At 48.5% G+C, this 19,795-nt stretch overlaps 1 protein-coding gene across 2 annotated transcripts in view; it reads right to left on the bottom strand.

Moving 5' to 3' along the window:
* ACADSB (acyl-CoA dehydrogenase short/branched chain) overlaps positions 1–19,795 on the bottom strand; it is a 359,596-nt gene that overhangs the window by 145,188 nt on the left and 194,613 nt on the right. For both annotated transcript variants that reach the window (XM_069612021.1, XM_069612022.1), the window contains one exon: positions 12,964–13,056. In XM_069612021.1, coding sequence (XP_069468122.1) covers positions 12,964–13,056 — 93 coding nt within the window. The remainder of the gene's footprint in view (positions 1–12,963; positions 13,057–19,795) is intronic.

Below are 19,795 nucleotides of genomic sequence, written 5' to 3'. Positions count from 1 at the left end.
CACGAGAATAAGAATTCAAGGACTGAGTGACATCAGGAAGACACCTGGAGAACTTCTTAAGAAACTCTTATGTTGCATTTTGGAGAGATTTGAACCTGGGAACTACCTTCCTCATACTCCAGTCTGAGTTTTGAGTCAACCCAAATGTAAGTAAATTCTGGAATAAATCTTCCTTGACTAACATGATAAATGTTGGATAATGTGTGGAGACCACTCGGCTTCGAGAGAAATGGCATCAGAAGTGGATAGGCAAAGGCAGGTTTGGACACTTACAAGCATTACCAACAGCCAATAGGCGGGATATTTCTATCCACTGGTTAAAAAAAGAAAAAAAAAAAAACTTTCATTTGACATCCCTTCATAATGTCATGTCCCAAATTGTGTACCCTGAGGGTGCATAAATGTAACTTGTTTTTCTGCGCCTTAGGCCCTTTCTCTGCCAATGCTGTTAGCAGGTCCTTAGTATCTTCTTTACACGCCTCATATGACCCTCACCATACTGTATGAGCACAGATTTTCCTGCTCATTTCATGCATGTCATCTAAATCTTTCTTTAAATGTTGTGAGAAGAGGGTTGGGGACTATGTATACTCTTGGGGCAAAAGGGACCACACATAATGGACCCCCCCCCGTGCGAAAACACAAATAAATAATAACTGTCCTCTAGTATGGGAACTGAAAAGAACGCGGGGCATAAATCAACCACCGTAAAATGTGTTGCGTCTGTTGGAATACACAACAATATGGTTGCTGGGTTTGTTACCACGGGAAAGGAAGGTATCACTGCGGTATTAATAGGATGTAGGTTCTGTCCAAGACGAGATAGCCCCTTCCTGGGTTTCTTCAAAGGAAAAATGGGAGTATTACATATACTGTTAATGTTAATGTTAAAGGATATTTGTACTGCGCACTATCACCACCGGAGTGGTCCCCTGGCGGCTCTGAAAAGGGAGAAGGGGTGGGGTTAGTGGGAATAAGCTGGAAAAGTGCTGGTGGGTCCATCGGCTGGGCTTGGGGCGTTTTACAGTCTGTAGTCGCTGTGTGCTGTTGTGCATGTCTATGTGGGATTTGTTTTGTTGTTGCAATGTAGTGAAGTTTGTGCGGATTGCTGTATTTAGGCTTGTGGTTGTGTTTGTTAGAGTTTGAGAGGTGTATGTGGAGGGCTGAAGTTGTTAGTGCATTATTTAGTTGGCATTGCTGTCCTTACAATTGTGTCAAGGTGTGATGCCCGCTATCATTCGCTATTCCATCCAGGTGTGGAATTTGTCATCCCTCACAGTTTCATTCAAGTGTAGCACATGCTAACATTCATAACCCTGTCTAGAAGTGACAGAAGCTAGAATTAAGGATGACATCTAAGTGTGGCACCTGCTACCATTCATATTCTATCTAGATGCGATGAGGGCTAAAGTTAAGGATGACATCTAAGTGTGGCACCTGCTAACATTCATATTTCTATCTAGATGCAATAAGGGCTTAAGTTAAGGATGACATCTAAGTGTGGCACCTGCTAACATTCATATTCAAACTTGATGCAAGGAGGGCTAAAGTTAAGGATGACAGCTAAGTGTGGCACCTGCTAACATTCATATTTCTATCTAGATGCGACGCAGGTTTAAGATAAGGATGACATCTAAGTGTGGCACATGCTAACATTGTTACAGCTGACTAAAGAGATGCAGGCTAATCTTCATCATTCTCCATAGGTGTGGCTAGTATGTTAGTGTGTGATGGAATGCAACCTTTACAGTTCACCCAAGAGTAGATTTGGATTGGTGGTCGCAAATCTCTCCAAGTATGCATGATGTAAGTCTATGGTAGTCTACATTATGGAAGGTAAGGAAGAGTGGCGAGGGCTTTCTGGAGTAGAGTAATGGCTCTACACCCCACCCATGCCACACTTACAGTTTTCTTGGTGTCTGTTGGCTTCCTTTGTGGATACCCAGAGTCACGTCTCGGAGCTGCCAGTGCAGGAGCCGCCCTTTTCCTTAGGGCCCTTAGCCGCAGGGCAGCCTGGCAGAGGACTGGAAGCCGGGGAACACAGGGAGCGAGGGGGTCTGGGGCCGCAAGGGGGCACGAGCCTGGCCACAAGGTGCAAGCGTGGGGCAGAGGGTCCTGCAGCTCACCTGGGGTCGCCGTGCTGGTAATGGCATTTCCCCAGGTGCAGCTGCAGGCCCTCGCTCAGTACAAGGCCCGAGAGGCCAATCACAGGGGGAGGGAGGTCCGGGAGGCGGGCGGAGGGAGGGGAAGAGGAAATCTGTGCAACACAGTGAGTGAGGGGATCTGGGGCCGCAATGGGGCACGAGCCTGGCCACAAGGTGGCAAGCGTGGGGCAGAGGGTCCTGCAGCTCACCTGGGGTCGCTGTGCTGGTAATGGCATTTCCCCAGGTGCAGCTGCAGGCCCTCGCTCAGTACAAGGCCAGAGAGGCCAATCACAGGGAGAGGGAGGTCCGGGGGCGGGCGGAGGGAGGGGAAGAGGAAAGCCGGGGAACACAGGGAGTGAGGAGATCTGGGGCCGCAAGGGGGCACGAGCGTGGCCACAAGGTGGCAAGCGTGGGGCAGAGGGTCCTGCAGCTCACCTGGGGTCGCCGTGCTGGTACTGCTGGTCGGAACGATGATTCCCTGATTCAAAAATGATTAGATCACTGGGGTAATTCCTTCCTCTGCCGCAGGTTTTGAGGGATACCGCTGTGTACGGGGCAACTGTTTCAAAGGATCTGTTTATCTTTACTGGTTTAGCTGTGTGTGAAAAAGTATTAATTCGTAAAGCGGCTCAGTTCACACCCGCATATACCAGACATGGTACCGGCATTCCCTGGAGCTGGCACTGTACATAAGGACCCTCATGGTCAATTGGTATCATCAGTGCGTCCTGAGTCCCTTCCCCCTTCTGATTGTCAATACTCAATTAGAGGTACCCCTTCTCCTTGTGGTGTCTCTGGGATATAAGAATTGGGGTTTGGGAACTGGGTCACCTGGCCCATGGGTGCAGTAGGTCCCTGGACCTGTCCTCCCTGTGGATGCATCTGTGTGTTACCCGGGTCAGTTCCCCCTGGTATCTGTTGCCTTACTTGCGGTCTGAATGGACATTCATTTTTCCAATGGCCCTCCTACTTACAATAATTACAAAACAATGGGTTCAGTACCATAGCTCTAGGAGCCTGCTGGTTATTCCAATTCCACTGCCCACGATTACCCTGTCTTCCCCATGCTTGTTGTTGGTCAAACTGTCCCTGCTGTCTCGGCTGCTGTGGCTGGCCCCTGTATCCTCCTTGCTGGTTCGGAAATGCCTACAGGGCCATTTGACCTCTGCCTCTAGGTCGGCCTGCTCTTTGGGTTTGATTCCACAGAAAGTTTCCTGTTCCCTGCCGCTGTCCCCGCACCTGTCCCTGAAGACTTTGCAACTATAAGGTCATATGTTTAACATCAAACGTCTCCTTTCCCTGATCTTGGCAAGCGACACAATTATTTGCCACTGCCAATGTCTATCCTATGCACATGTTCTTAAACTCCATTTGTACTTTCACTTTTCAATTGGTGTTTACTCTCTCTCTTAATCCTGTGACTTTCCGGTCATCTCTTCTAGCTGTGGCCTCTTCCAGCCACATGGCCAACACTCCCCACTGTCCTGGTGATATTTTCCTTCCTTTTCTAATGCCTGTTTTAGGGCTCCTAGTTTATCTAAGTTAAACATTCCCTAAATCAGGAATTGAGTCTGTCTGTTTTCATTGTATTTAATAATGCCATGAGTCCCAAAAAGAAATCACAAGAAAAACTGTTAAACTGTCTAAAAATATAATGGGTGAGTGACCCCCTAGGGGATTCCTCTGCCTTTTTTGATTTCGCACTTTCCCTATTCAAGCCTGCTTTCACTCCTCACTTGTCCTGTTACCCAGGTGCCCCAGTTACACTCGTTATGCGACTCCACACTTTGCGGTTCAGAGCGGGAAAACATATACATAACCAAAGACCCTCCTACATTTTACACTCCACCCACTCTACCATCATCCTCTGCCTCCATCTCCCACTTTAGCCACACTAATACTGACAAAGTTATCTCTCTATTGATGAACTCTAACCCCTCTTGTGCCCCATCAGAACTTCTTGATCCTCAGCTAGTCAAGCCTGTTGCCCCTTTAGTGGCCTCTCACCTCGCTGAACTCTTTAAGCTGTCCTTAGACTCTGCTTGCCTTCCCTCCATTTTCAAAACGGCCACAGTCATCCCTCCCCTAAAAAAGCAAGGGCTGACCTGAATCTACCGGCTACCTTTTGCCCTGTGTCTCTCCTTCCGCACTACTCTAAAGTGCTTGAAAGGGTTGTGTGCAACCGTCTCACCAATTTCTTACACATCCACAACCTTCAAGACCCCCTGCAAGCAGGTTGCTGCTCCCGTCACTCCAAGGAATCTGCTCTCATGAATGTGTCCAACTTTATCACCTCTGCTAAGCACTCAAACCTATTCTCTATCCTAATTCTCCTTGACCTGTCTGCTGCCTTTGACACTGTTGATCACTCGGATCTCCTTAATACTCTCTTCTTGGGATTCGCAATCAAGCCCTTGCCTGGAGTGAATCCTACTTTGCACCTCGCCAATTCTCTGTTTCCTGGAGCAACAACACCTCTCAACTCACTCCTCTAACTGCTGGTGTTCCACAAGGCTGTGCCTTGGGTCCTCTCCTCTTTACACTCTACACTTCTGCTCTTGGAGCACTAATCTCCTCCTTTGGGTTCTCGTACCAACTCTTCGCAGATAACACCCAAATCATCTTCTCTTTTCTTGAACTCTCCTTTGATCTCTCTATCAACTGTCTCTCTGCCATTACATATTGGATGGCTTTGCACTCTCTGATGTTAAACTCTACCAAAACAGAGGTACTCTTCTTCCCTGCCAAAAGCTCTCTCTCATCCCTTCCTCATCTCTTCCTCTGCCTATCCAGTTCCCACCTGACACACTCCCTACTCTTCTTCAGCTAGAATCCTCAGCGTTATCTATGACCCTTCTCATAACTTCTCTACTTTCATCCTCAAAACTGGCACAGCAGCTCAACCTCCTAAATATTAGGAAAATCAGGCACCTTCTTCCTCCCGACACTGCCAAGCATCTCCTAACCACTCTCGTCTTCTCTAAACTGGACTACTGTTCCAGTATCCTCTTTGGTCTGCCAACTATGCTTTCTGTCCGCTCAACACGATCATTAACTTTGCTACCAGGACTCTCGTTGAACTCCCTCACTTCACACCTACTTCCTCGTACTGCCACAAGGCTGGATGGTTGATGATGCAAAACAGGGCCAGATTAAAATGTCTTCTCCTGGTTCACAATTCTATCCACAGTAAGGCACCACTGTATCTATCTATCCTCTATCCAACTCTATAAGCCTTCTCATAGTCTCTGCTCTGCCTCGACTACACTTGTGGCTTCTCGCCCTCCCTGTGCTTCCTCTCGCATCCGCTCTTTCTCTCTTCTTGTTCCACGTGCAAGGAATTCTCTGAGAAACAGTTCACACAAATTTGTTTAAAACGAAACGAAAAGCCTACCCCCTTGCTTCTGAGTTACCCTCTTACCCTACCTCTCATCTGCCAGCGAATTAACATTCTTCCCTTGCCTTCGACCAAAACTGTCACGTCCTGAACACAGCTGGCCGTACCGCCTACGAGCACTTAAACATTTCCAATGTTGGTTGTTCTAAATTCATGTATGTCCACCTATGTATTGTCCCCAGTGACTGTTGTGGCGAATCGACTTCCAGGTCACCAGTGGAACAGGGATGAATAGCAGTTTCTAAACCATCAATCAGCCCCACACCTCTAGTACACCAGAAGGGATCCGAACAGATTGGAAACACAAGTCCATTATAAAGCTCCTTGTCTAATTTTGGTAACGTGGATGGAACGGCAGGCTTATCTCTGCAAGATCGTAGATCGTTGGCTAGTTGCAACACATCAAAAACACAATTACAAACCAATGGTAAAAGGGACTGTCAGTCAAGGTTGTATACAAATATCGACTATTATTCTTCAAAAAACAGTCTACAGACTACAAAATACCACCCACCCTGTAAAGGAATGCAGAGGACAGACCATTTTCAAGAAGGAAAAGGTATGCACTCTAGATACTGACAGGAGGGTAGTCAGTAAAGTAATTAATCAAAATAGTTTAAGGATACTTGGTTTCAACACAAGGAGCCCTAGACCCCGAAATGGGTAAGCAGATTCAGGCAGAAACAACGCGGTTGTGTTGGAAAACGCTGCGGTTTTTCCTCTCCGAGTTTCTCAGGCTCCTCCGAGCCGGAGGAGCCTGAGAAACTTGAAAAGAAAAACCGCAGCATTTTCCAACACAATAACGTTGTATTTATGTTTGCGGTCGCTTCAAAAGCGACCGCAAACATAAATACAACGTTTTTAAAGGTGCAGTTTTATTTCTAAGTTTTCCGTGCTCCTCCAGCCCGGAAAACTTAGAAAAAAAAACGCAGCTAGTGCTTATTTTTTAAAAAAAATAAATAGCACTTACCGAGATTCAGCTGCAGCTTTCCTGCTCTGGTCTCCGGTCCCCGTCCTCAGTGTACAGCACTAATGAAGGGAAAGCCACCCAGCGGTAGCTTTTGTTTACTACAGCTGGCTGGCTTTTCCTTCATTAGTGCCGCAAAAGCAAAAGTCGGCACAGGAGGACATCCATTTCACAAAATGGATTCGCCCATGTGCTTGCTTTTGCGAATTTCGAGCTTGAATAGCTCAACATTTTACATATGAAGTTTTAAAAAAGAATGCTAGTATTTTTTTTTATGTTGCCTATCTATTTTTTAAATAATATTCTTTTACTAGACCATGCCTTTAAGAGTGAGTTCCTTAAGAGTTGCCTTGTGCATGGGTTCAAATGGCGAGCCCATGAGTTTGGTAAGTACCACATTTAAGTCCCATCCGGGAGCTGGGTTAGCTATCGGAGGGTGTATTCTCTTTACCCTTTCCATGAAGGCCTTGATAACTGGGATCTTCCACCACGACACTTTAAATTGGGAAGTGGTGTAAGCAGAAAGTGCCGCCAGGTAGACTTTAATGGAATTGAACACTAGACCTGAATCCAATAAATGGGTCAGGTACAGAACAATTTGTGTGGGAGAGCAGTCAACCGGGTTGATGCTCTTTCCTCTACACCAGATGACAAATCTTCTCCACTTGCTAGAATAGCAGTGGCGAGTATTAGGTTTTCTGGCTTCCCTGAGGATGTCCATACATCTCTGCGGGAGTTGTAGATGTCCAAATTCTTTGATCTCAGGAGCCAGGCTGCTAAGTTCATGTTCTGAGGGCATGGATGCAGTGTCCTGCCCTTGTCCTGTGACAGCATGTTGTGTGGGCAGGGAAGTTTCACTGGGGGGGATAGAGACATCTCCATCAAGTGAGCGAACCATGGCTGCCGGGCCCACAACGGGGCCACTAGTATCATGGTGACTTGTTCCTGGTGCATCTTGTGCACAACTCTGTTGAGAAGGGGAGTCGGGGGGAAAAGCGTAAACATATTTCCCCGACAATTGAATCGACAGACCGTTCCCCTTGGACTGGTTCTGGGGGTACCTGGAGGCGTAACTTTGGCATTGTGAGTTCTCCAGAGTTGCGAACAGGTCTATTTCGGGGAATTCCTATTGCGTGAAGACGTCTAAGACGATGTGTTCGTGCAATCGCCATTCGTACTCTTCGGGCAGGGGGGAAGACTTTGCTGAGTTCGTCTGCTAGCAGATTGAGTTCCCCTGGTACGTGTTGTGACAGTAGGAACATGTTGTGTCTGAGAGCCCACTTCCATATATTCTGGGACAGCTTGGACAGTCCTGGAGAGTGTGCGCCCCCCTTCTTGTTGATGTAGTACATGGCTGTGGTGCTGTCTGTAAGGACCATCACTGTCTTCCTTTGTAGGTGTTCTTGGAAGACTTTTAGTGCTTTGAACACCGCCAGTAGCTCCAGTAGGTTTATGTGCTTGGATGCTACGCTCGGAGTCCACACTCCGTGAGCAGTCTGATGGGATAGGTGAGCCCCCCCATCCTGTGAGGGATGAGTCCTTGGTTGGAGTGGCCTCCACCGCGGGTGTGGCAAAGGGTTTCCCTATTATCAGGTTTTCCTTTGTCCACCACCGTAGCGAGAGAACCAAGGCCTGCGAGACCACCACCAGATCGTCCCATTGTCCGCTGGCCTGACACCACTGGCTGTTGAGCCACTCTTGGATTGGGCGCATGCGCAGGCGCACGTGAGGTACCAAATAAATACACGACGCCATCATTCCTAGCAAGCGCATCGCTTTGCGCACCATCACCTCTCGACCTGCCACATATTGGGGGATCTGAAACAGCATGTTTTGGACCCTCTCGTTGGAGGGGAAGACGATGCCGTCCTTTGTTCGAATTAGAGCCCCTAGGAATTGTTTGACTTGGCTGGGGTCTAAGCTGGACTTCTTCTCGTTGATGGAGAAGCCCAGTTGAAACAAAAAGGTCTACAGTCTTTTGGGTGTTTGAGAAGCATGTCTCGTAAGAATCCCCTGTTATGAGCCAGTCGTCGAGGTAAGGGTATACTGGGATGGATAACCTGCGCAGATGGGCCGCTGCCACTGCCAGTACTTTCGTGAATACCCTTGGTGCAGATGCTATGCCGAAGGATAGCACTCTGAACTCGTAGTGTTTGCCCTCTATCATGAACCTGAGGTATTTTCTGTGCGCTGGCAACATTAAAATATGAAAGTATGCATCTTTCATGTCCAGTGTTATCATGTAATCTCCCTGTGATAGCAGTGGGATCACTTCCTGTAAGGTCACCATACGAAACTTTTGGGGTTTGACAAACTTGTTCGCTGGGCGCAGATCTAATACAGGGCGCATGGTTAGATCCTTTTTGGGTACAAGGAAGTACACTGAATAAATACCTTCCGTTACCTGAGACAGAGGCACAACCTCTATGGCTCCTTTTTCCAGCAGTTGGTCCACTTCTTGGAGAAGGATGGCGAGGTGTTCTGGTGTCATGCGGCGTCCACTCGGGAACTGTTGAACTCTATACAGTAGCCGTGGGCTACGGTGGAAAGTACCTAGCGGTCTGATGTTATTCCCTCCCATGCTGGAAGAAAGGATGTTATCCGGCCCCCGACCGGCGTTGCATGGTAGGGGACGCAAATCTTCGCGTCACTTGGTGGTGTTGGTGGCTTGGGAGCCTCTGGGGGTGGAACCCCGGCCTAACCCTTTGCCACGGCGTTGACCCCTCTGATTGTACTGGCCACTATTTCCTTGGTAGTTGCTGGCAGAATACTGTTGTTGGTTTTGTTGCTGGCGTTGGCCACGAAAAAAGCGCTTATTACCAAATCCCCGCCTGTTAGGGGGTTTAGAAATTTGGTCTAAGGTCTTTATTGTGTCAAATCCTTTCTTCGCGTTCTCCAGCGCGTCATCCACTGCTTTCCCAAAGAGGTTGGACTCCTCTATGGGCTTATTCATAAGGGACGCTTGTGTTTCTGCCTTAAACCCGGAATTGCAAAGCCAGACGTGACGCTTCAGCAAAATTCCTTGTACCAAAGTGCGACCAGCCGTCTCTGCTGCATCAAGGGTATTCTTGACGATGCTTTGGTTGACCAGAGAGCCCTCGTTAACTGTAGCCAGCAAACGAGTTCTTAGGGGTTCGGGAGCTTCTTCAATGTCCTGTTTAAGCTTTCCCCATTGAGCATCAGCATAGCTTGCCAATAGTGTGTTATTATTGGCAATTCTGGTAGAGAATGCTGCAGAGGTGGTGATTCACTTGGGTAGGGCATAAAGCTTCTTCCCCTCTTTATCTGGGGGTGCCTCGCTGGTAGATAGTGGGACTCCGGCCCTTTTCCTGGTGTTGGTGACGACCAGGGAGTCCGGGATTGAGTGACCCTTAACATATAATGGGTCTGATTGAGAGGGAGAACACAGTTTCTCAATCCTCGGATTGACCCCTCTCACCAGTGCAGGAGTGGAAAGAGAAGGTGTAATACGTCTCTTAACTGAGGCGAGGATGGGGATAATTTGGCTAGTGGGGGGTTTTTCCTTGATAATCCTCTCCACAAAATCGGTGTCTGGGGTGACCTCCCCAGTTTCAATTTCAAAATGTGCTGCTGCCTTCTTCAGCAGTGCATTGAAGGTGGGTTGATCATCAACAGGCGAAGGGTTCCTGACTGGTGTAGTTTCAGTAGACCTGATGACTATACTGCTACTGCCTGTGTCTGTAGAGCTTGCTGGTGACTGCCAGGGATTTGGGTCGCCCTCGCCTGTGTCCTCCTGGAATCCCTCCTTACCTAGGTTAGTGTCCTCGTGAAAACCTTCCTCTTCTTGTTGGTCTTCAACATAGGTGAACTCATCTTCCTCCTGGAAGAAGGTGTCTTCCTCAGTGAGATTGTAAGAGTATATGTCCTCCTGTATGGGGCTATAAAACTTCTGGTATTTAGCCCTTGGACTCTCCAGGGGTGCCTCCCTTGGTCTCTTGGGTGCCCTGTCTTCTGGGATGGACATGAACCTGTCTAGTTTATCCATTCAGGTCTGGAACCTTTCAAAGGTCCACTGAGGTCGGCCAGGACGGTCTGGGAATGAAAAAGGAGTTTCTTCCTCCTGTAGTTGTCTGCTTATGTCCCATAACGTCGAAGAAAGTGAGCTTTTGCTTTCTGAGTAGCCTTCTCGCTGGTTAGGGCCTTCCGTCGGCATCGGGAACTGGCCTGATCTGTTTTCCGGTGCTTTCGGCGTATCTTTGGCCTTGTGCACGGTTTTCGGCATCTCACTCGCCGTACGTCTCTGGCCGTCCTTGGATGCTATGCGAGCAAGGCTTTCGGCGATCATTCTCTCTTCCGAGGGATCGGTCGCCGTCACGCTATGTAACGTCGAGTCCTTGCTCGTCGAGTCCCTGCTTGTCGAGTCTTTGCTGGCAACGTGAGCGCTCTTACGATGCGCGTCGCCGGAGGTTTTGGTGTTAGCGCCCTTATTTTTAGAATGCCCAGTCGCCTGTCGCGGAGGCGGTGGCGGGGAGGGCTGACGACCCTTACGGTCGGCGGAAGACCCCGGTGGGCCCGGCGCCCCCGTTGGCGCTATGGCTCCCTTCGTCTTCGACGAATGCGTGCCGGGGGGTATGTGTTTTGGTGTTTTTCCGTGTGCGTCCTTGTTGCCGGGGTGTTCATCCCCATAAGCTGGGCGTGAGCCGGGCTTGTCGGGGCCGGGGACGGACGACGAGGAGCGCGAACGCTCCTTTGAGAGGTCTACAACCTCTGTTACGGGGGCCGTGTAGTCATTGTCCTCGTCACATTCGGCAGCGGGCGAGGAATCAGGCCTAGACATGGCATAGGCCGCCCACCTTTTGACCCTGCGGTCTTTTAGAGTTTTGGGCTTTAGTAATTTACAGGCCGCACAGCCGTCCTCCTGGTGATCGAGGGGTAAGCAACGGTTGCACCGTTTGTGATTATCCTTCCAGGTATATGGCGTCATCTCCATAGCTGAGGGCAAGAAGTGGGACTACGACCTCGAAAGAGAGGGAGGGGAAAGAGAAAGGCATTCTTAAAGAGAAAGAAAGACCACACAACCCCACTCTCCCTACTGTGTATGGCCGGCGAGGCCAGGCCACGTGTTCGGCAGCGCCGAAGGATCCCCTCCGCTCGTCTTTCCGTCGAAGATCTTGCTTGGCGGAGAAACAGCTCTGCGTCGAAGGAGGGATGTACGTTATTGATATTAATAACAAACGACCAAAGGTCGAAGAAACTATTTGTCAATGCCTCTCGAGGAGCTCCGCATAAAGGCGACCAGTAGCTGGGCGGAAAAAAACAATATGAGGGACCTCGACGCGTGAGGGATTGTGGGTACAACGCACGTCACTATAGGGATAGTGTTACAGACACGCCTTGTCGACGTCCACTTTTCGACTACGAAAAACAAAATGCAATACTCCGCAGTGACCACTGGATGTCGGACCTATGCACAGCATGTGATTCTAAGCAAATTAACAAACATCAGAAATACATATACACATTATTTCATATTCTACAAATGATTTACATTTTGATATATACACAGCTGTGTGTTTTCTCAAACAGGAAAAGGAACCCTGTATTTGCACTTTACTTTGATCAATGGGCCTCATTACAAATCGGCCAGTATGGAAACAACGGTGGCGGCAAACCCGCCGCCACTGTTGTTTCCATGCCGGGCGATCACAACTCCTGCAGGCGGGAGAAGATGTTCCCGCCAGGTCTGACCTGGCGGGTTTAACACCGCCCGCCTGCAGGCGGACGAGGAAACACCGGCAGCATTACGAGATGCTGCCGGTGTTTCCATGATCCCCATTCCCATTGAGTCCCATAGGACTCAATGGGAATGGGGATTAACACCATTCTGCCTCCGTGATTCCCGGAAAACCGGGGTTGTAATGCCCCGGTAATTCCGGGAATCATGGAGGCGGAATGGTAATACGAGTCCGGCGGTAACCAGGCGGTTTTACCGCCGGACTCGTAATGAGGCCCAATGTCTTATAAATAAAGGTGTTTGTGACATCTCACATGTAGTTGGCAGGTTACAACTGAGCATTTAACCCACATAAACAATATTGAGATATATATATCATGTATCGCCATTCAGCCAAAAATATTGAAATATGACTTTTGGACCATATCGCCCAGCCCTAACTACACCCATAGTTGCCCATAAGATCCATTCCAATCTGTAGGTGCTTTTCCAGTCCTGTTTTTTTCTTTGCATTCTGGGACTTAGTCTGTTTTTTAGAATGAGAAAGGCAGGTGTACAAGTCCCAGAATGTAAAGAAAAACACAGAACGCGATAAGCACATACAGATGATCGGAATGGATCATATTGGAAACCATGTCTTCCAGTGGCTGGTTGGGAAACCATTTGTCTTCATCTTTGCCCCTGATCAAGGGCACCAAACACAGTATTAGAGCATCATATATTTCTTTATAAACCTATTAGTGCAAATACGGATTCTCACCTGAGCAGCGATTCCAATCCGCCCTTCGTTCAGCGTGCCAATAGCATATTTGTAGCCATGCCCCAGCTGCCCCAAGATGTCAGTCTCGGGCACCTACAAAATAGCAGACGAAAGGCTGGATTCAGAAGGAGACATCTGGTAGAGGGCAGCTGCACACAGGAAGTATATAGTTAATTTACTTCTAAACATGTTGACATTCACAGGTCTCATTCATACAGAGATCTCGCTTTATCAAAGCCCCAACCAGTGTTGATACAGGATCATGTCCATGAGGGTAAGAGGCAGGGCACCGCTTGTCCCAGGATTGTACCTGTGAGAGCAAGAGGCAGGGCACTGCTGGTCTCAGGATCAGGTCCGAAGGGTACGAGCAGCCCTACAGATAAAGGGTGTATCAGCCACTTTTACTGACCAGTAGCAAAAGTAGTGTCACAGTGTTAGGCAGAATCCTGTGCAGTTCCATTAGGGAGCACTACAGAAGATTAAGACTACAGGTATGAGCACGAAAAATCCCCTTTGGTATCAGTCTGTACCACAAAGATTTAGTCAGTAGCTGTGGCTAAGCAGTCAGACTTATCTCAAGAGGGAGATGAGCAGTATTCAGGGTTTACACAATAGGTATCACAGTACTATGGCACAAGGAAACACTGACCAAAGCTTTGTATTAAAAAGAGAATATATAGATTTATTTTATACACATCTAGTCAACACATAAATCACAATTGATAAAGCAAGTTAAGTTTAGTCAAGGAAAGTATATACAACTCCCTAGGCAATCGCAGACAAGTTTGCGGTATAGTGAAAACTGAGCAAAACGGCACAGTGAAAACCAACTACAAATGGCACTCTAGCAATTTAGCAAAAGGGAGGGAAAGCACAAGTTAACCCGAAATATCTTCAGACACCCCTAGCAACACTTCCCATAAGTTTTGTGAACAAGTAATGCACAGTAATACTTTAGCAGAAAGATAAGTAATTGAAAACTGAGCAAAATGGCACTTCACAAGTTAAACCAGTAGGAAGGAAGAGGTGTTTAGAAGATTCAGGTGTATCAACACATTTCTCATTGAGAATCAATCTAGTGAGAGCAGATCTAACAAATCAGCCAGAGTCAATAGGCCTGAGCCAGAGTCAGTGGTACAGGACCAAGAGCTTAGGAGCAAAAATGCTCTTGTAGCTGCAGTCAAGTCTTTGATTAACAAATATTGAAAAGGTAGATGCAAGGCAAAAGACAATGTTAGACGAAAGGGCGGCCAACCCAACAAGTAGATAAAGGATTTAAAACACCTTTAGGGCTACCACGCAGAAAGGGCGGCTTGGCGTGGCGAAACAATGTACCTTTAAATGAAGAAGTGGCTCCTGCGGTGGCGGTTGTTCCTGGTAATTCCTGCAGTTCGGGGGATCCAGCAGAGGAAGAGAGGTTCTCGTCGTGGAGGAAGGTTCGAGTTACTGCACTACCCAGGGATGAAACCAGCCGTGGTGCTGCCCAACGAAAAAAAGGTACGCTCCTTTAAATCGCGGTCTGGGTCGATAGCTGCCTGGCTATCCGGCCTCCAAGTGCTGGGCACTGGCAATTAGACCAAGGCAGGTCCAAGGAAGCGATTGGTGAACTGGTTGTTCCCACCAGCTCAAGGGAAGAAGGCTCTTGCGAAGAAGATCTCCTCTCGTCGTGTGGAAGAAAAGTGGTGAGACGCTGCAGCAGGGCTTCACCGGTGGTGCAGGTGCTGAAGATGTCCGTGGCTTCTCTCCCCTTCGGTTCCGTAGTTCCAGTGGTGACGTCTTGATCTTCCAGTCCTCAGGACCCTGCTTTTATGCAGAAAGATCCCCATTCATACAGCCTAGCTGTCACTCACACAGTGGAGTGGTCATCTTGGCGGGAGACCCTCCATCCTATCAGGATAGAGTGCGACATGGGTTGCGGAGGCAACCCTGTCCAGGGGCCTACTCCGCCTCCCACACAATGGACCCACCCCAGACTCCGTGGCCCCGAAAGGAGGGCTTCTTGGAAGAAGCCCGCCATAAGGACGAACAAAGGATCCCCGACCTCGGTTAGGAGTTTAGAGTAATAAACGAGAAAGAATTTATATTAAAGTTCTGGTGAATAAAACTTACCGGAGTAAAGTTAATAATAAAATAGACCGGCGGTATGTTAGAGGCTGTCAGAAAAAGTCGTAGCTTCGAACAATGGGAAAATCCCATAGTAAAATCTTTGCGGTTGAATATTTAAGGTAGTAACCACTGCCACCAGCCAGAAACTTTAGAGAGAGGGACTTTACGGTACCCCCTCGAAAATGAACCTAAGGGAAAAACTATTAACCCTTTCCAGTACCTCCATAGTAAGATGGGTTGGACAATTGACTAGCAAAGTCAATGGGGACTTTACATGCCCTGGGAGACAGTAGTCAGTCCCAGGGTATGGAGTCTATGTTTGGGGGTCGTTACGACACCCCTGTGTCACTGCAATGAGGGTCCTGTGTGACACATGTGAATAAATATAGTTTCTATGGGGGAGAGAAAATCCCATAGGCATTAAACACAAAAATAGCCTAGAACACACATAGAAAAAATGCCTAAGAGTGGGAAAAAGAGCCTCACTCTTAGCAGGTAAAAAGAAACAAACCCTTCAAATCCAGCAAAGCTGCTGGGGGACTCTATAGGTAAGGGGAATTAGCCATAGAATGATCATTCTCCCTAACAACCAGGAAGAAACTATGGTACAAAGAAATATTTATAACAGAAACATTTGTTTTACAGTTAAAACATTTCTACTTGCTTATAAAATACTCCCATTTGGAATCGACATGCTGTTTTAGTCCCTAGAAAATCATTTTACTCTAAACTTTAAAAAAATCCAGAGTAAAATACTGCCACTTCAAAATATTATCTGGAGCACTGGGTGCGAGGCAGTGTACTGTTTGTCTCAGGATCATGTCTGTGAGGACAAGAGGCAGGGCACTGCTGGTCTCAGGATCATGTCTGTATGTGTACGAGGCAGGGAACCGCTTGTCTCAGGATCATGTCTGTATGTGTACAAGGCAGGGCACTGCTTGTCTCAGGATCATGTCTGTATGTGTACGAGGCAGGGCACTGCTGGTCTCAGGATCATGTCTGTGAGGGTGAGAGGCAGGGCACTGATTGTCTCAGGATCATGTCTGTGAGGGTGAGAGGCAGGGCACCGCTTGTCTCAGGATCATGTCTGTATGTGTACGAGGCAGAGCACTGCTTGTCTCAGGATCATGTCTGTATGTGTACGAGACAGGGCACTGCTGGTCTCAGGATCATGTCTGTATGTGTACGAGGCAGGGCACTGCTGGTCTCAGGATCATGTCTGTGAGGGTAAGAGGCAGGGCACTGCTTGTCTCAGGATAGTGTCTGTGAGGGTAAGAGGCAGGGCACTGCTTGTCTCAATATCATGTATATATGGGTAAGAGGCAAGGCACTGCTTGTCTCAGGATCATGTCTGTGAGGACAAGAGGCAGGGCACTGCTTGTCTCAGGATCATGTCTGTGAGGGTGAGAGGCGGGGCACCGCTTGTCTCAGGATCATGTATGAATGTGTATAAGGCAGAGCACTGCTCGTCTCAGGATCATGTCTGTGAGGACAAGAGGCAGGGCACTGCTGGTCTCAGGATCATGTCTGAGGACAAGAGGCAGGGCACTGCTTGTCTCAGGATCATGTCTGTGCGGGTAAGAGGCGGGGCACTGCTTGTATCAGGATCATGTCTGTGAGGGTAAGAGGCAGGGCACTGCTGGTCTCAGGATCATGTCTGTGAGGGTAAGAGGCAGGGCACTGCTTTTCTCAGAATCATGTCTGTGCGGGTAAGAGGCAGGGCGCTGATTGTGTCAGGTTCATGTCTGTGAGGGTAAGAGGCAGGGCACTGCTTGCCTCAGAATCTTCCATGAGGGTAAGAGGCAGGGCACTGCTGGTTTCAAGATCATGTCTGTATGGGTACAAAGCAGAGCACCGCTTGTCTCAGGGTCATGTTTGTGAGGGCAAGAGGCAGGGCACTGCTGGTCTCAGGATCATGTCTGTGAGGGTAAGAGGCGGGGCACTGCTTACCTCTATACCATGTCTATATGGGTACAAGGCAGGGCACTGCTTGTCTCAGGATCATGCATGTATGTGTACGAGGCAGAGCACTGCTCGTCTCAGGATCATGTATGTGAGGACAAGAAGCAGGGCACTGCTTGTCTCAGGATCATGTCTGTATGTGTACAAGGCAGAGCACTGCTGCCCTCAGGATCTTCCGTGAGGGTAAGAGGCAGGGCACTGCTTGCCTCAGGATCATGTCTGTGAGGGTAAGAGGCAGGGCACCTCTGGTCTCAGGATCATGTCTGTGAGGGTAAGAGGCAGGGCACTGCTTTTCTCAGAATCATGTCTGTGCGGGTAAGAGGCAGGGCGCTGATTGTGTCAGGTTCATGTCTGTGAGGGTAAGAGGCAGGGCACTGCTTGTCTCAGAATCTTCCATGAGGGTAAGAGGCAGGGCACTGCTGGTTTCAAGATCATGTCTGTATGGGTACAAAGCAGAGCACCGCTTGTCTCAGGGTCATGTTTGTGAGGGCAAGAGGCAGAGCACTGCTCGTCTCAGGATCCTGTATGTGAGGACAAGAAGCAGGGCACTGCTTGTCTCAGGATCATGTCTGTATGTGTACAAGGCAGAGCACTGCTGCCCTCAGGATCTTCCGTGAGGGTAAGAGGCAGGGCACTGCTTGTCTCAGGATCATGTCTGTGAGGGCAAGAGGCAGAGCACTGCTGGTCTCAGGATCATGCCTCTATGGGTACAAGCAGCCCTAAGGATAAAGGGTGTATCAGCCACCTTTACTCCCTAAAAATAGCTGAATACTCCCAAAAAATAAAAATAAGGAGCCCTGGGTATCTCAGACACACAATGCAGGATTCTTCCGCCTGGTTTCCTGGTTTTATGCTTTCAATTCTCAAGGTTTCGTGAAAGTAATGATTCCTGGACTAAAAGGTCAAGGGCACTTTCCTCCTTGTGATCGCCTTCTGTTATGCCGTCTTTCGCCTTGCATTAAATTGCCATCTTGTAACTGCTGTTTCGTTGTGTGCTTTGCCTCGCTCAGAGTGTGCTCTCTTGCTCCATCAGTGTGGGGCAGTGTAATGGAAATCAGGTGTGTGTGATAGTCAGTAATTGCCTGACCCTGCCTGACCGTTGCATTGGAACATATCAGGTACACTGCTCGGGTGTTAGTCCCTTTTCTCTCATAGTGAGCTGTCTGTAAAAAAGTGTTTGTGTTGCGAAAGGGGAAGGGGCGGGGAGTTCTTAAGTTTCCCATCTGGTAGTTTGGGGTAAAGGTGTTACAGGGAAGGAGATACCGCATCTCGCCATCTGGTGCCCCACTCCCCGAAGACCCCTCACCGAGGTGATCCTCCCGCATTGGTCCACCCCCAGGAACGGGATCCAAAAACGATGGCCTTGTCCTGGCCACCCGGATGACAGATCCCCGGGGACTAGCGGGTGAGACACCTTCAGGTTTCTCACAGCCAAGCTATTTTAGGATTGATAATGTGCTTGGAGTTAAGTTTAAGTCAACCCCCTTCCAGCCCACTTATTTCAAGCTTGAACACCATTTTGGATTTTAGAACTGGTCTAGATATGTCTGAGGGCCCTTTTCCGTTTTATAGGAAGTTTTGTTTCCATGGACTGCTTTATCCTATTCCCTTCCCCTTCCCCAACAGATGAATGGCCCCCTGACACCGGCACCGTTGTAATCTGTGCCGGTGCTTCGGTGAAAAACATGCCGGTAGGGGCCTGAACTTGCGGCAGGTCAGGCCTGCCGGTAGTTCAGTGCCCCTACCAGCATTCTTAATAGTTTGGCGGTCCGGAAAGGATGCTGGTACATTGCTACCGGCACCTTTATTTCCGGTCCGCCAAACTGCCAATGAGTGCCTATGTCACTTTTTGTGGATTTCCAGTGCATCGTCCTCGCCTGCAGTCCATGTCTCTTTGGCATTCCTCATGCCTCCGGTGAGCCACCTTGTTGCAGAACTTAAGAGTTGGTTATTCTTCATCCTTGTGTTCTTCCTCGTCTCAGTATGTTCTGTTCTGGCTATATCCCATCTACTACAAAAACACATCGGTTTACTCTCAATGAAATGGCTCAGAGTGGAGGTGGGCTAGGGAATGCTGGGGATTGACAGTGCTCATCAGGCGGTACCCTAGGGGGTACTTGTCCACAGAGGGGGTAATCTCTCACCATGCATGAGGTTCTGCCGCATTAAACCACCCCTATGGGAGACTGAGTAGCAACCGCATCTCCCTAGCCTCATGGGAAAGGGCTCCCCGTAGGGGAGAAGTGATGACACCTTAGACGGCTAAGGCAAAGTAATCCAGAAGGAGTCGAAATCAAGGAACAACAGAACCTGATGCCAATGAGAGGTCTTCAGAGAGCTGGTAAAAGCAGGAAGGCCGAGGAAAGTCCAGACTGAGTAAACCATGTAAAATTCTTCCCAGGGGAAACTGTTTGGATTGTTAGCTTAGGGCTGGACATTTTAAAGTTATGAATTTGTCCCATTGGCCGAACATTCCTAACATTTTGTGTTTGAAGTTTAGGGTAGCCAAGAGTCAAAACGACTTAAGAGCATTCGGTTTGGACATTTCTGTTCACCTCATCGTTTAGACATTGTGCTGTAGAGTGAAGCGTCCAAAGGAGGGGTAAGGACTTGTAAGAATAGGTTTGTAGCTTTAGGATTTTCTAGAAAAGCGTTGGATATCCAAGTCAAGCCCCACTTTACGTTGGTCTATCCCTGACAATTTTTCGATTAATGCTATTAAATTGTTTAAATTGCTGAGAGCCATCTAGGGTAATAAATTATG

The sequence above is a fragment of the Ambystoma mexicanum genome, chromosome 8, assembly GCF_040938575.1.
Source record: "Ambystoma mexicanum isolate Mex_15411 chromosome 8, UKY_AmexF1_1, whole genome shotgun sequence".
NCBI lineage: Eukaryota > Metazoa > Chordata > Amphibia > Caudata > Ambystomatidae > Ambystoma > Ambystoma mexicanum.
This window is presented reverse-complemented; position numbering and strand designations above follow the sequence as displayed.